The 16,106-nt window shown below is 42.9% G+C and overlaps 1 protein-coding gene across 3 annotated transcripts; it reads right to left on the bottom strand.

The window, feature by feature from the left end:
- Nucleotides 1-1,008: 1,008 nt before the first annotated feature.
- Nucleotides 1,009-15,821, bottom strand: GAL (galanin and GMAP prepropeptide). Of its 3 annotated transcripts, none has more exons than XM_077321294.1 (7): nt 15,588-15,821; nt 14,779-14,859; nt 14,161-14,215; nt 10,901-10,966; nt 10,283-10,363; nt 4,729-4,806; nt 1,009-1,286 (listed from the first exon to the last, which is right to left on the bottom strand). In XM_077321294.1, the coding sequence occupies exons 2-7, from the start codon at nt 14,857-14,859 to the stop codon at nt 1,225-1,227; spliced, it is 423 nt and encodes a 140-aa protein (XP_077177409.1). In that variant the 5' UTR covers nt 15,588-15,821; the 3' UTR covers nt 1,009-1,224. The 3 variants fall into 3 exon arrangements, with proteins under 3 accessions (XP_077177409.1, XP_077177408.1, XP_077177410.1); XM_077321293.1 differs by lacking the exon at nt 15,588-15,821 and adding an exon at nt 15,183-15,566; XM_077321295.1 differs by lacking the exons at nt 10,901-10,966; nt 15,588-15,821 and adding an exon at nt 15,183-15,547.
- Nucleotides 15,822-16,106: the final 285 nt, after the last annotated feature.

Raw genomic sequence — 16,106 nt, forward strand, 5'->3', positions numbered from 1 at the left:
CTATATTGGGTTACCTTGAAAAAATTTAACCCCTGATTTCACCTGACCTTTCCCCTCTGTTAAATAAAATATTTTGTGATTTTTGAATTTCAAAATGCCTTAAGTGCCATTTAAATTGTTTAGTTAAAGGGGGCTCCCAAACGTTCCCTCAGGTTCTTGAGTTGAGCCAGCAGCCACAATATTTTACTGTGACAGAGTGGGACTGTCAGAATTCTTCAGCAAAGAAGAAAACACATTACTAGGGTGATGAAAGGAAAGAGATATGGATGGAAAACCTTGCCTTTAAGGGAAGGAAGTGGATGGGGCCATCATAATTTGAGATTAATAACTAATATAATAATCAGGACTCTATTTTCACATCACATTAATTGTTATAGCTAAATAGCTGTGTTAGTCTGTAGCTGTGTTAGTCTGTAGCAGCAAAATTAAACACTGTCCAGTAGCATGAGATGTATTTATATTTAATTTATATACCTGATGGAATGAGCACTGATTCATGAAAGTGCATGCTAGAATATATTTAGTTAGTTAATAGTTAATAAGGTACCAATGGAAAAGTTTTATTTTACAGTATATTTGTTTCAAAGGTGGATTTCCTTGATGGAAATACAATTCTAAAGTCCTAACCATATTTGCAAATATAATTTTCAAACATATCCTTAACATGTTTGAAAATATCCAACAAATATGCAGTGTAATGAAGATGTTTAGCAGGTACAACTCATTATACTGCATATTTGTTCAATATTTTCATGATGCTGTTTACTAAATTTCTGCTAATTACCCTACTTATATATGTAGTCTAGTGATTTCCATTTCATTGTCTGAAGAAGTGTGCATGCAAATGGAAGTTCACACCTTGAATAAAACTTTGTTGGTCTTAAAGATGCCAATGGACTAAAAAATTATTCTTTGAAAAGGAAGCGATCCCTAAGAAGGACAGAAACCTTCCTTGTCTACATAACATTTACAGAAGCTCTCAAGCATAACAGGAAAAATGAAACATGATGCAGCTGATAATTGTTCTTTATTTTGTCATTTATCCAAAGTCAAATATTTCTCAAGGAAAAGTTTTACATTATGACATCACAGGAGAAAGAAACGACAAAAAGGTTTATAATGGGTAACTGTAGAAGTTCAATGTAAATAATAGTCAACATTTTATTTTGTTCAAAATTCCAATTAGATATCTTAATTTATAACAGCATATAAAGACATTCTCTTTCAAGACTGATCTGTTTCTTCTGAAGAAACTGTTGTAGATATATTGTCAAGAGCACCAGTTTCTGTAAAATAAATAAATATATTAAAATGTGTGTGATACATCAAAGAAAGAAGGAGAGGAAAGACTTAAATCTGGAGAAATATCATTAATTTCTTAATTTCTTGAATCAATCTATATACTAACAGTTACATTGCAGCCGTGTAGATGCAATGCTAAGACTTTGGATCACAAAGACCTGGTTCAGGGCTAAAGTTAAGTAGCAAACTCTGCATATATGCAAGAAAACTAAAGTGAGGGGGAAACTCTGAGCATGCCTAGTAAAATCAAAGAAAGTTGACAAGTAATGGAGAGGTGAATGACTGCTGGTATTTAAGGATGCACTACCAGAAATTCTATAGTTTTACAATAGAGTTTATGGTGATTCCTAGAGAGGTATAATGTACCTTCTGGGTTTTCTCCAGAAGTGATGCCAGAGCATCACTGACTGATTGCTCCCCATGTCCCCAACTCCCATCTCTTACTGATTGCCATACCATACCTGGCCATCCTATACTGTGGGAAGCATGATTCTGGACTAGGTGGACTACTGGTCTGATCCAGCTCTTTTCATGTTTTTATAAATTATATATTTCTTATTACAGCTTCAATCTTTTGAATAATTGTGCTGTAATAAATCCATATTATAATCGGGAGACTCAATAAATTGAATTACTCAAAACCTGCTGCTCCACAGAAGTGAATATCTAGTATCTCTCATGATTTTGTGTGGAGCTGACCTATGTGTCTGTATGCCTCTAATTCCACACTGAGAAAACGTATGCTGCAGAATCGGCTGGCTTTGAATCAAAGGCTGTCTCATTGCCAATGGTACTGTCATAATGTTTGCAATTACAGAGCTTGCCTTTCATCTCAACATCATTATTCCCTTCTAGCACAAACAGTGTCTATACAGTACACTTTTCATGAGACAATTTCACATAAACCTGATGAAATTTTGGAATGATACAAGAAACAATTTATTTCATCAGTAATTTTCTGAAATAATTAGGAAGCCATTTAGAACTGGGAAATTTCCTCCTTTGATTCTTTATACTAAAATTTCTAGCAAGATGCTGTGCCCATGCTAAGTGTGAAGAGAAATTATCAGACATGGTAATTAAACAACATGTTGCCTTTCACCTCAAACAGAACAGTTACAAATTCAATCAAACTTAGTCATAGAATGGAACTACTCTAGAACTAAACAATGTGATAATTTAAGAATTGCAGCTTAAAATGGAAATTATCTTTCTTATTCTTGCCTCAACCCATCTCCTGCAGGTGCTCCTGTCCAAATGTGTGGGGAATGGCATAAGGTTTTCTGTTCTGTTCAGTCAGGGCCAACTTGTCCATCAGGCACAGTGCCTAGAGCACCTGATACTTTAGGAAGCCACAAAAATACTTTGATTTCTTTTAAAATCAGAAGAACAAATGAACTGTTAGAGTCAGATAAAGTTTTTTTTTCTCACATCAGAAAAAATGAAATGTTTAGAACCCACGGAAATCTATTCAATTTTGCTCCAAACAGGAAAAACATGGTGAAGTATTTAAAGTTATATCAAAAGTAATTTTAACTATTGATAAAATACATATACCATCTTCCAATTCATTTATAAAAGAAGTCCCAGACCATAACCTGGCTTTTGGGAGAACACCAATATTAATTCTATATATGAATAAGTGCTGCTGATACTCAATCTGTTTTATTAACTATTTCAGATTAATTTAAACTCAACAATTATTGTGTTTTTATATATTGTACACTACTCTGAGCTGGTCCACTGGGAGAGTGGTATCAAATCAATAAATAATTATCGTGGGAGAGACCCATGAAGACAAAAGTGCCACTTAAGTCATAATGCAGCCTTGTATTCAACTAAAAGCAAATGGATTATAGCTGATGTAAAATATTTAATTCCTGCCTTTTAACTGCAAGGATTAGCCTCAAAGCAGATATGTCTCTCTGCACCTTAAATAGATAGGGACACCACTACAAAAAAGTCATCACATCTCTATCTGTTGCATTTTTAGCCTCCCCTCTCCTACAAGAAGCTCTGAACAGTGTATATGTTTCTCCTGGCCTCCATTTTATCCTCACTTTGTGAGGCAGGTTATGCAATGAAAGAATTTGTATGGCATTAGGTTATGTTATATATCTCACTAATAGTCTATAACTACAACACTGTGCTTATTCTCAAAGGCAGGAGTTCTCCAGTGTATGGACCTCACGAGAAGATTTTAATGAATGGCCAGGTTCCTATGGGTAAAGATAGTCTTTCAAGGTACTCACATTCTAGGCATTTAGTTATGTGTTCAGAAATAAACTGGAAGCCAGTGAAGAGCATATTTCCCACCCCACACATGCATGCATACACACCACCAGTCACACTGCATATATCTGCTATAATTTATACCCTGCTTTTCTCCCCAGCTGGGACCCAAAGCAGCATAGAACAAGATCTTCTCACCAGTCTCCATTTTCCCACCACAACCAGCCTCTGGGATAGGTTAGGCTGAGAGAATGTGATGGAGCCAAGGTCTCCCAGTGAGTTTCTATAGAACAAGTGGGGATTTAAACCTGGGTCTCTCAGGAGGGCCCCCCCGGACTCTGCCTCCACCCGCTGCCTGCCCGACCAGGTTGGCAATGGCAGCGAGGGAGGAAGGTGGCTCAAGAGTCGTCATAGCGGGGGGAGGGGTGGCTTGCGGCCACCCCCGGGCCAGGTCCTAGCTTTGGCGGCGGGAAAGGAGCAGGTCCTGGAGCCGTGCGCAACTTGGCCCCCTCACCCTCCAGTGGATGACAGGGCAAGTGGGAAAGCGGCCAATCAGGAGCCATGCGCAGATTGGCCACTTGGCCCCAGAGTGAGTGATACTTGGAGGGCCCAAGTGGGAGCCGCTTCACGGCTCCCAATTGGGCCCTCCGAGTTTTTATCACAGACTCGTCCCGCCCCTTTCTCCGCCCACACTGGCCTTACGACTTTATTTCTGGTTTACAGATGCTGGAGTGGCATGCTGCAGTGGTTAGGATCAATGTCTTTATCACTCCAGAGGGTGGAAATTTACCGATATGCTGAGCTGCACAAGATCAATCTAGTTGATAAGAAGAAAATGGGCACAGAACTACCAGAGTATAGTCCTCCAACTCCCATTCCAACCAGACAATCCGGAAGAATATTACAGTTGATGGTACTGAGATCACTTTGAGATCCAAGAAATCAACAGTTGCCCAGACCAGGGAAAGGAAAGTTGACTTCACCTACTACTCCCTCCTCATTGCAGCCTCCTTGCTCATGCAGCTGTTATTCCAGGGGAAAATCAACATTACACTGGTGCTAAGTTGGATACAAACCACACAAGCCACTTTCCCGAAGATGCTTAAAGCTATTGCAGTGCATTGTGCGGTATAATACCATCAACCAATGATTGAATAAGATATTCAACATATCTAATAAAGCTTTACTACTAACCTTTGCGATGTAAGTAGGTCAAAAATTCAATTACTGTACGCACAACACTGTCATCCATCTGTTGTCTTCCAAAAGTGCCTGGAAAATATTAATCAGAAATTATTGCATCTGCTGTTTATGAAATGGAATTCAGATTGGAGGGGCAGTACCAACCTTAAAATGTAAGGGAATAAAGAAAGAAAGAAAGAAAGAAAGAAAGAAAGAAAGAAAGAAAGAAAGAAAGAAAGAAAGAAAGAAAGAAAGAAAGAAAGAAAGAAAGAAAGAAAGAAAGAAAGAAAGAAAGAAAGAAAGAAAGAAAGAAAGAAAGAAAGAAAGAAAGAAAGAAAGAAAGAAAGAAAGAAAGAAAGAAATACAATCATGACTTTAATGGATTTTGAATGATACAGTTCTGCTTAGGTCTGTACTATAGATCAGGTTATTTCCACAGCAGTAGAGCCCCTTCACCTACATAAGACCTTTATTGACATAATACAAGAGAAAACCTACAGTATAGTACAGTCTCTTTTCAAAACCAGGTCAGTTGCTTTTTAAAAACACATGGCATAATCCAGTCTAAATATGCTTACTGACCTTCAGGAACCAAAAGTGCTAAGGACAGTTGATTATCAGTTGCATTTTCTTAAAAGCTGGAGCCTGTGTAGTGGCTGGTCCTGACTGAGCCCCTCAGAGGTCTTAAACATAACACGTCTCCCCCAACTCAGTTCATCCCATCCCTACCCAGGACTACCTGGATATTTAGCAGTGAAAGGAATTTGGTGAGAAGGAAATGTATTAGGACCAGAGGAGATGCCCTTGCACCTCCTGTGACTCTTTCTGCAGCAAAAAGGGCAGAGGCACTATGGTCAAGTGGTCAATATTTGCTCAGGATCCACACATCCCTAAAGAGGTAAAACTGGCCTTAACAAGGGCCAGATTTTTTTCATCCATGACCCTGGCCTGCTGGAATGCTCTACCCAATAATATCAGGGCCCTGTGGGATTTAAAACAGTTCCACAGAGCCGGTAGGACTGGCAGTTGCACCAGGCCTACAGCTGAGGCCAGGAAAATAACAATACTGGCCTCCCTAGTTGAGAATCCATCTACCCCCGTAATCGACTAAAGCCCTCAGCATCTGGTAGCCCTCTGTAAATATATATACTTGCAAATAAAAGAGGTGGTTTAAATTTGGGTTATTAAAGTATCCTGGTACAGGAGATTGGAGTGAGAATGCATGCTTCATAGTCACACCCACTCAGTTTTCCATACAGCATAGGGAGAAAAAGGTAACAATATCTCCTTCTTGTACATTTTAAATACATTTGTATGTATTAAAACATTTATGTCCTGCCTTTCCTCAGGGTTCAAGACAGCTTACAATAACAGTTAAAAAGCATTTCCGGTTAAAATCAGAATAAAATCGCATTTTCTTGCATATTTGTCTCTGAACCTCTGCCATCTTAAGCTAGACTGCTGATGTTAAGGGCTCGATGGGCCAGAAATAATGGACTTCATTGCTAGTTCTACCATAATTTCCTCAGGGGCATCCAGCTTTTCTTGAATTTAAACTATTTTAATTTATATTATTATTATTATTGTTATTTCAATTTATTTCACGCCACTCCCAAATGGCTCGTGGCGGGTTACAGTGTCTTAAAACTCCATTAAAACTCCCATTAAAAGACTTAAAAATATCACAGCATGGCAGCACAATAATAAAATCCCCTTCCTACCCCCCTTCCTAAAAAAGGGGGGGTGGAGGAGAAGGAGGTCAAGGGTGTTCAAGAAGAAGCCCGGGGGAGAGCAGTCGATATACCACAGCAGCCCCAGCCTCAACAATAGACCTGACGGAAGAGCTCCATCTTGCAGGCCCTGCGGAACATCGAAAGGGCCCGCAGGGCCCGCAGCTCTCCCGGGAGCTCATTCCACCAGGTGGGGCCAGGACCGAAAAGGCCCTGGCCCTGGTCGAGGCTAGGCATGCTTCCCTAGGGCCAGGAACGACCAGAAGATTCTCATGCGCAGAGCGCGGACCCCTGCAGGGGGCATATGACGGTAGGCAGTCCCTCAGGTATGTGGGTCCCAGCCCGCATAAAGCCTTAAAGGTTAGAACCAAAACCTTGAACCGAATCTGGACGGCAATTGGTAACCAGTGCAGCTGTCTCAGCACAGGCTGGATGTGGGCCCTCCAAGGTGTGCCAGTGAGGACCCTAGCAGCTGCATTTTGCACTAGCTGGAGTTTCCGGATCAGGGACAAGGGTAGACCTGCGTAGAGCGAGTTACAGAAATCTAATCTGGAGGTGACCGTTGCATGAATCACAGTGGCCAGGAGTTCGGGGGACAGGTAGGGCGCTAGTAGCCGAGCTTGGCAAAGATGGAAAAATGCCTGGCTGGCTACTTACCTGACCTGCGCCTCCAGAGTCAGGGAGGCATCAATGGTCACACCCAAGTTTCTGGCCTAGGACGCGATGGTAAGATGCGCCCCTGCCAGGGTGGGTAAACGTGCTTCCTGTTCCCGCCCCCTACTTCCCAGCTACAGGACCTCCGTCTTGGAGGGGTTGAATTTCAGGCGACTCTGCTCGAACCATTCTGTCACCGCGTCCAAACATCTGGCGAATGGTTCTGGGGGAGAGTCCGGGTGGCCGTCCATGAGGAGATAGAGCTGGGTGTCGTCAGTGTACTGATGGCAACCCAACCCAAAACTCTGTACCAGCTGGACCAGAGGGCGCATAACGATGTTGAATAGTGTAGTGGAGAGAACCGCGCCCTGTGGGACCCCACAAGGGAGTCCATAAGGGTGCGAGAGTTCATCCCCCACCGCAACCCTCTAGGTCTGGTTCTGGAGGAAGGAGCGTATCCAGCGCAAGGCTGTACCCCGTATCCCCATACCGGTGAGGCGGTGGACCAATATCTCATGGTACACGATGTCGAAAGCAGCTGACAGATCCAGAAGGACCAGCACAGCTGACCCGCCTCTATCCAGCTGGCGACGGAGATCATCCAGCAAGGCGACCAACACTGTCTCCACCCCATGGTCTTACCTAAACATGCAGTAAACAACTGCTCAGTCATAGTCCTGAATATTATTTCTCTTCCGTGATCTTCCTTATCTCTGGAACCCAAACTACGTAACTACAGTCATCATATCATCATTATTTTAATTTACTCCATTTATAGCTCATCCTTCTTGCTGAGAGTTAAGGTAGATTAGGAAACTCCGTCAGCAGGGAAATTAAACCATCTGCAGGTTCACCATGTAGGCTGAGGGCATTGTTACCATATTCCTTTCTTTGCATTACTAGACAGCTGTAACACTCTGGGAATAAGACTAGATAGTATAGATTAGCTAGCGGTCCCCAACCTTTTAATGGTTGAGGACCGGCTCCGGGGATGGGGAAGAGCCGGTGGCCCGGGTGCCATGTATGTGTGTTAGCGCCCCCTGGGGGTGAAATTGCGCATGCGCGGAGCTGCCGCACATATGCATTTTCACCACCAGGGGTGCTAACGCGCACGTGTGGCAGCTCCGCGCATGAGCGTTTGTGTCCGCCCCCTCTCGCAGCAAGAAGCAAGCCGGGCCGCGAGCGAAGCGGCCTGGTGAGCTTCTCGCTGTGCGGGGGGGGAGAGCCAGCCGTGGCCGTCGGCGGGACTGATTCAGAGTTCTAAAACTTGTGCAAACTTGTCATACAGCTTCATGATAACAGAATTGGGTATTGTATACAAAGATCTACATTATGAGAATATCAGCTTTCATTGTTAGATCAGCCTTCTAATCAAAAGAAGGATGAGTGTGCTCAGTTAATTTGAGTAACATATTGAGTCTGCCATGAAAACACTAGAGAGCATCACCCCATGGGTCAGACATGACCCGGTGCTTGCATGGGGGATACCTTTACATTTGACATCTATTAACCAGATTTCAAGGACCATTCATAGTATCTTAAGTGAGCTGAAAAGAGAAAGGTCAAATTATACTAGTTTAATTGTAGGCCAAGGCTGTGCACACACTTGCACTTAAAAAACAACAACACAAAACTCTACAGCAATAAGCCCAGTATCGTCACCAACATGCTTTCTGTCACCCACATAGCTTATGCAAAATGAGACAACTTAACATAAAAAGAATTGTGTGGAATCTGTGGACTTTATTCTGATTCTGCTTACTGGGAGAGGGAATTATGGTGCCCACAAAGTATGACTTCTGAAAATATTTTTCACCCCTCTCACCGAGTTTCTGGTATTCACCCAGGTAAAGATTCTCAGTCCAATCATTCTAATGTGATGGGAAATACTAGGAAATTGAAAATACCAGAAAGATTAGAAAACAACATCAGAGGCTGAATATATTTTAACAGTTAGTTTGGTTTTCTGTTTTGCTTAAAAGTTTGTGCAAAGACAAATCTGGGTCAGCAAGTTCCATCCATTTTCAAAAGAGAAACAAGATCTTTGTATAAAGTATTGTAACATTTTATAACAAGGCACTGTGTTAATCTACCAAGGAAATGGTGATTGTGTACACTGTGTTTGTTCCGCATATAAAATCTGAGACTTTGGAGAACTACTGCCAGTCAGAATAGTCTTTGATAGACCAGTAGTGTGACACAATATAAAATAAAGACATTTTTTTGGATAATGTATTGTGTGGATAATTTATTGAAATATTATATCCTTGCTTTGCTCATGGCTCAAGAAGCCTACAAGTCACATAACAATATCACAATCACAATATAGAATATAAAGATAATATAAAAGCCCTGGCAAATGAAATTACTCACAGCCTCTCCTAAATATTTTTACACATGGTACCTCACTCGCCTCAGAAAGCCCATTCTATATAGTGGGAGCTATAACAGAAAAGGCTTGGAACCTTGTTCATGTCAGACAGATTACTTTAACACAGTGGTTCTCAAACTGTGGGTCGTGACCCCATTTAGGGTTGTTTGGCTCCTTCCCCAGAGTCGCCAGGTTGCCTGCCACCGCAGCGGGCAGCAGCGGCAGGCGGCAGTCAGAGGCAGCGGCAGGGGGAGGCGGCGGAGCCATGGAAATGGCCGCCTCTACGCCACCTCAATTTTGTGGTGCGTGCGCACACACGCTGAGGATGCCACCGCACCAGCCGCTGCCGAGTTGAGGTCACAGACAAGATAAGGTTGAGAACCGCTGCTGTAACAGGAGGAATAGCCAGCTGGTAGCAGCCTATAGATTATTAACATCCAAGGGCATATGAGAAGGGATTATATTTTTGATATGTAAATCATATACTAACTGTCAAAGTTTCATACAAATTATTTGTAAAATGTCCATTGGGAGGCAGAATTGTAGTTAAAGAAAAGTCTGAGGAAGGTCCCTGACAGAGAGAGAAACGTCAAGAAGTGAAGCAGGCTATACAAGTCACTACTAGCATCTAGTAGTGCTGCAAGCTTCCTTGCTGCAAGCTGATCAGAAAAATCAGAAATTCGCTGAAGCTGTCCACTTGGTGATATCAGAAAGAGCCTCACTTTAGAAAGGTGCCAGACATTGTTTGCTGGGCTGCTGTTCAGCTAGCGATTCTTGAAAGACACACAAAGGAAGAAGGTAATTCCATTACCTGCTTTTATATTTTCTTCAGGCTGTATGTCACGTTTACCAGCTAGACCGTGCTTGTCATTAAAAATTCTGTCTATTGCATCTGTTGAAAAAAGAGAGGTACAATAAAAGTATTATTGTTTTATAATAGTGCAGTGGGCTAGGAGATTCATAAATATTGTAATACTTGGTAAACACCTTTTTATTTTTTAACACAAATGTAACAGACATTTTATAATGGAAGGATGCAAGATTAATGAATGGAAAGACAAACTTCACTTCACATCAATTGTCAGACAGCAACACTGGCATACAATTAGCGGCACCAGCACAACATTCCTCATTGCAGTGGTGCAGCTGTTTGGTAAGGATGCACAGCCACCAGTTGTGGAACTGAGCCATCACTGTTGAATTTTAGAAAGCACCTCCTTTATAATATAGCGCCTCTTTGTTCATTCCTGCAAAGCCTTGGCTAAAAGAGGTAAGCATAATCAGGTGCACAAAGTATACAACCCGTTGGAGTCAAGTTTAGAAAATGGGGTTTCACTGTTCTTTTTCTGGGTTTTAAGAATAAACTGTCAGTTGCTTTGACAGTAAACTACATTTAGTTGACATGAATAACCTCCAAAAGCCATCTTACATTCCCCAGGTAGCGCTTCTCTCCCCCTTGCACTGGGCATATCCTTGAGCAGCTGTTCAATACGACCTGAAACAAATGATGGCTATTACCCAACCTTAGAGAAAATGCGATTTGGTAAGCAGATCTCCTCTGTACAGCACGGGGAATCGTCTGTCCACAGCCTATTTTGCCACTGTTCATTTGAAGGCAACAAATCGAACAAAACCTTAAGGAATGTAAAGATCCTTTACATTCCACCCCCACAGTAAACTCAAATAACTGTAACCAAACTGTTGAGCAATTGTGAATATGTACAAGAAGGGGAAATTATGTGAGGTTTACAATCTGACAAGTTTTTTTTTGGGGGGGGGGTATTTTTTTTTGTTTTTTGTTAAATGAAGCTTAGATAGAATTGAAGTATCTGGCATACATGTGAAACATTATGGTTTATGTTTCGGGGGGGGGGGGTCCAGGCAGCCATTTATCAGGAGATACAGCTGGGTGTCAATCTGCATATTGGTGACAACCTCGCCCAAAGCTCCATACCAGCTGGGCCAGAGGGCACATATAGATGCTAAAAAGCATGGAAGAGAGGACTACTCCCTGTGGAACTCCACAAGGGAGTTGAAAGGGGTGCAACAGCTTTTCTCCCATGGCAATGCTCTGTATCTGGTTCTGGAGAAAGAAGATCAGCCATTGAAGGCAAGGTGGCAAGCCAAAAATGTATGGTCGACCACATCAAGCACGAATGACAGATCAAGCAACATATGGACAACTGAGCCACCCCTATCCAGGTGGTCCCTGATCATCTGTCAAGGTAACCAGCAATGTCTCCACCCTGTGGGCAGGGCAGAAGCCAGACTGTTATGGGTCGAGTGCTAATGTTTCCTTCAAGTATGCTAGGAGTGATCCGTAGTAGCTCTTTCAATCACCTTACCCAGAAACGTGAGATGCAGTAGTTGGCCAAGTCCTACAGATCAAGCATTGGTTTCTTCAGCAAGAGATGAACTACTGCCCCCTTAACCACCCCTAAGAACATTCTGGATGACAGGGAGAGATTTACAATATCCCTAAGGGGGCCTTCTATCTGCTGGTCACCAGATTTGAGTAGTCAGGATGGACAGGGTTCCAAGGGGCATGTAGTCAGCCTTACTTGACCCCAAAAACTTGCCTACTTCAGTCAAAGAGAGCTGCCTGTAGTCATCAAACATTATCCCATACAACAGCCACTGAGCCTCCAGTTCCCTTTCGGTATCAAGTATGGCAGGTAGGTCATGGTAGAATGTCAAGACTTTATCTGCGAAGAAGCTTGCTAATGCCTTACAGCTCAAGTCCAATTGACTAAGGTTTTGGTGTCCTTCCTCAAGGGCAGTAAGAGACCAAACTCCCTAAACAATTTAGCCAGGAGAGAGCTTTCAGACATAATGGCGGTGGCATAAAACTTCCATTTTGCCACCTTCACCACCTTCATAAGCGTGCAGTAGGTTGTTCTTGACACATCATCACAAGTCTTCCTCCACACTTGCTCTAGCCATCTCGCTTCCCTCTTTCTCTCCCAGAGCTCCCTGGTATACCAGGGAGCCCATTTGAGGCAAGGGCAGAGAGGGCGTTGGGGACAATTTTGTCAATGGCAGCAGACAGGTAGGACTGTCAGTCCTTCACCAGTGGCACCAATGAGTCATCAGGAGGCATTGGGTCTATGGACATTTCATATAGGCCTCTTCCTTAAACAGAGTGCCGGCAAGGCTATCATACTTCACTTGTTCCTTATTATTTATTTCAGAAATACTCATGGATAAAAGATGCACCTCAAACTCAACAATACCTCCCAAGATAACATTCTAATCAAGAACTACTAATAGTCTGACATATGTGGAGTCTCTTGCTCTCATATTGTGTCTTTTAATATTCTTTAGGAGGCATCCTTAGGCTACCACCTCTAGAGAAATTTCAATGGGCATCTCTTTCCCTATAAAGAGTACCCTCAATTGTAACAGCTGCAGCTTCAAGAAGTGGGGAGGGAGAGAATTTCAAGTAAATTCCTGGAAGAAGCCTTATTATTATTTATCATATTGCATGTGTGTACTAGCCAGGGCCAGCTCTGCTTAGCTTCAGAGATATGATGGGATGGGAATTGGGTCTATCAAAGTTGGGCTAGCCCAGTCATAAAAACAGTATGTATACATAGCACTGCTGCATATGCTACCATTTTAGAAAGAAAACCACTGACCGACAACGTTTTTCAAATCTACAACTTCAAAGAAGGGAAGTTGAGAACCTTTATGACAATTTTATTTCATGTTGCAAATAAAGATTTTCAAATCCAAGAAGTAGAAGGAAGGCAGTTTTAAGTGAGTAATTGTGGAAGTATAGCCAAGGTAATAAAGAAGAACAGGGTTCAACACTCTTACCAAATATATCACAAACCCCATCTCCAAAGCAAATGAGGCAACAGAGCTTCATCAATTTATCCTTTAAAAGATTGTGCTACAATTGTTGTGGAAACTTAAAAAATTACAACGAATCAAAACTATAAAAGCCTAGATTTGTGCAGGGAGGGAAGAAAAAGTGCAATGATTTGGGAGAAACAACTTCAGGCAAGTGAGTGAATGTATAGCTGAAAAACATTACAGTATGCATAGGCTTAATCTTGCCTATGGCCAAGAGCAGGCTTGTGAACCTTGTTGTGAATCCTGACCCTTGACCATCACTTTGCCCTCTTCCCTATATGCTCTGAAAGGCTATAGGCTGTCTGAAATACATTATCCCTTGTACTCAGTGATTGGAAGAAAAAGAAAGGAAAGTAGAAATCAGGAAGCTACTCTTTTCGAGAATAATGTTCTCACTATTTAGGACATTAATTCAACAAACATGCCCAAATAAGTTAATGTGGACAATACATTTTTGAAACAGCATTGCTTTAGAACAATACCATGAAGTTTTAAGATCAAACTAGTAAGATAAAAGTGCCATCCTAAGCCCCACAAGATCAGAGTAGGATACTGAGTAGGCCAGTTTAGGATGGCAGTGCAGTTGTCACTCAAAATATTCCAATGAAGGAGATTAAAACAAACAGATAGTGCAATGATTGAGGAATTTGCTGTATAATCCTGTTATGCTCATTAGACTGAAGTGATTCTGCACAGGACTACACTTGTTAGCATCTTTCTAGATAGGGAAGAGAGTCAGCGTGCAAAGTTACATTTATAGTGCTCAATGAGCCCTGCCATCTTTAGGATACTCATTCTCTATATTCAAACAATATAAAACATTTGACTCACGTGGGCCAAGAAGATAACCAGCACTATTCATAGTCCAGCCCCTTTTCTCTTTAGCCTTCAGAAGGGAAAATTGCAAGATTATTTGGTGCCCACATTATACATTGTTTCATTTAAAAGACAAGGCTGGGTAAACAGATGATCTGTAAGAGGCGGGTCATATGCTATTTAAAATAAAACACCTAAACTTGTGAATACCAAATACATAAATGTTGTTATATTTATTTTTGGATAATCTTGACTTTTCTGAACATAAATTGTGACCAGTATTTAGTTTTATTTTACGCAAATGATATGTAGTTTTCTAATAATTTGACTTCTGAATACATGGAATTGATTCTAATAAGTTTAGCTTTATCGTAAATGCACAATACATTGACTTCAGCCGTTGACTTGACTCTGAAATAATGAGACGGCAGAATAAATAACAAATGCTCTATATTCTGCGAATCACTAAACCTCTCAAACCGTTCACACCGCTTCCTTCTGAATTTCTCTGCTCATCGCCCCCCCCCCCCTTAAATCTTCCCGCTCATGCAAAATGTTCCCCTCGTTCACATTCACGTGCCGGACCGTATTCAGTAGGCAGTCGCGCGAAAGGCTGGATCAAGCCGTACTTACGGACAAGACCAGTCCGCAGGTTTGTGAGAGGGCGGCACAGCAGATGAAGGCAGCGAACAGGAGAGCGGCGCACCTGTGCATCTGAAAGGAGAGCGAGCCCCGCGTCAGCCCCCTCGCGTGCGAGCAGCACCCGCTCAGCCGTCGGCCGGCAGAGCCCCCCTGCCCTGTCCTGCCCTCCCGTGACCGATGAAAAGGCCGCCAGCAAGCGACCCCGCTCGGCAGCGGGGAGTGAAGGGGGTGCAGGAGACTGAGAACGACGCCTCAGGCTCTCCGTCGTCCCCCCGGCGCCGGCGAGAGGACTTGGTTGACGCGAAAGGCTTCAAGGAGCTCCTGCTCTTGGCAATGAGCGCTCCACCAAAAGTTGCAGGCAGCCGGAGGAGACTGCGTACTTGCCCGGACAGTACCTTGTCGTGGCCCAGGGGTGCTGCTCGAATAGTCAGCGAGCCGAGGTCGGGCAGGGGAGTGCGTCCCTCAGGCTGTCGCGGGCCGGCTGATCTCCCTCTGGGAATCGTCACTGCATGTCTTGGACCAGGGGGCAGGTGGAGATGGGGGGGGGGGCGTCGGAAGAGAAAAGGGTGTGTGTGTCTCTGTAGGTACCCGTTCCTTACTCAGCTATTTATCAGCTGCGGTGCAACCCCGCAGGAGCTGCTTCTCTCTCCCCCGGGAAGACTCAAGAGCCGCCCACATCCCTTGGTCATTTCCCCTCTCCATGGCAGTGCATTAGGAAGGGCAAAAAATTACAGCAATTCAATTAGAGGCATTCGGAGGCAAGATGTAGGCTGGAGATGGATAACAGCCTGGCCAATTACCTTTCATTACGCCTGGGCTGGTGGCCACCGTGGCTGAACAGTGAAAAGAACGTTGCTCTAGGTAGACGGCCCTCCCTTCTATCTTCCTCCGGCAACTTCAGAAGTTCTTTGTTGTTGTTGGAGAAAGGGGGCGGTTAAATTGAATAGAGTTATCTCTTTAGAGGGCCAGACACCAAGTCGAACAAGATGGGAAAGGAGGTTTAATAGGCTCCTTAATAAGATCCACACAGCTCTGTCAATTACAAAATTTGTTGTTGACTTCAGGCAAAGGCAGGACTTTTAGTCCTTTTTCTAAGAGACCCATCAATCTCCCATAAACCCAGATGCTACAGAGTGCCTTTAAAATTCCTTTGAATCACCAGAGAAGCCACTTACTTTTTGCAGGAAATCAGGGTATCTATTATTAAACTGCAGGGCAGTTTGGCTTGGTTCCTTGTGAAGAATACAAATTACTGTCCAAAGCCTAAGAATAATTATGTTGTCTCCAGGATCAGTTTCCTTAGGAGGTGAAATAATTGG

This window comes from Paroedura picta, chromosome 2, assembly GCF_049243985.1.
Source record: "Paroedura picta isolate Pp20150507F chromosome 2, Ppicta_v3.0, whole genome shotgun sequence".
Classification (NCBI taxonomy): Eukaryota; Metazoa; Chordata; class Lepidosauria; order Squamata; family Gekkonidae; genus Paroedura; species Paroedura picta.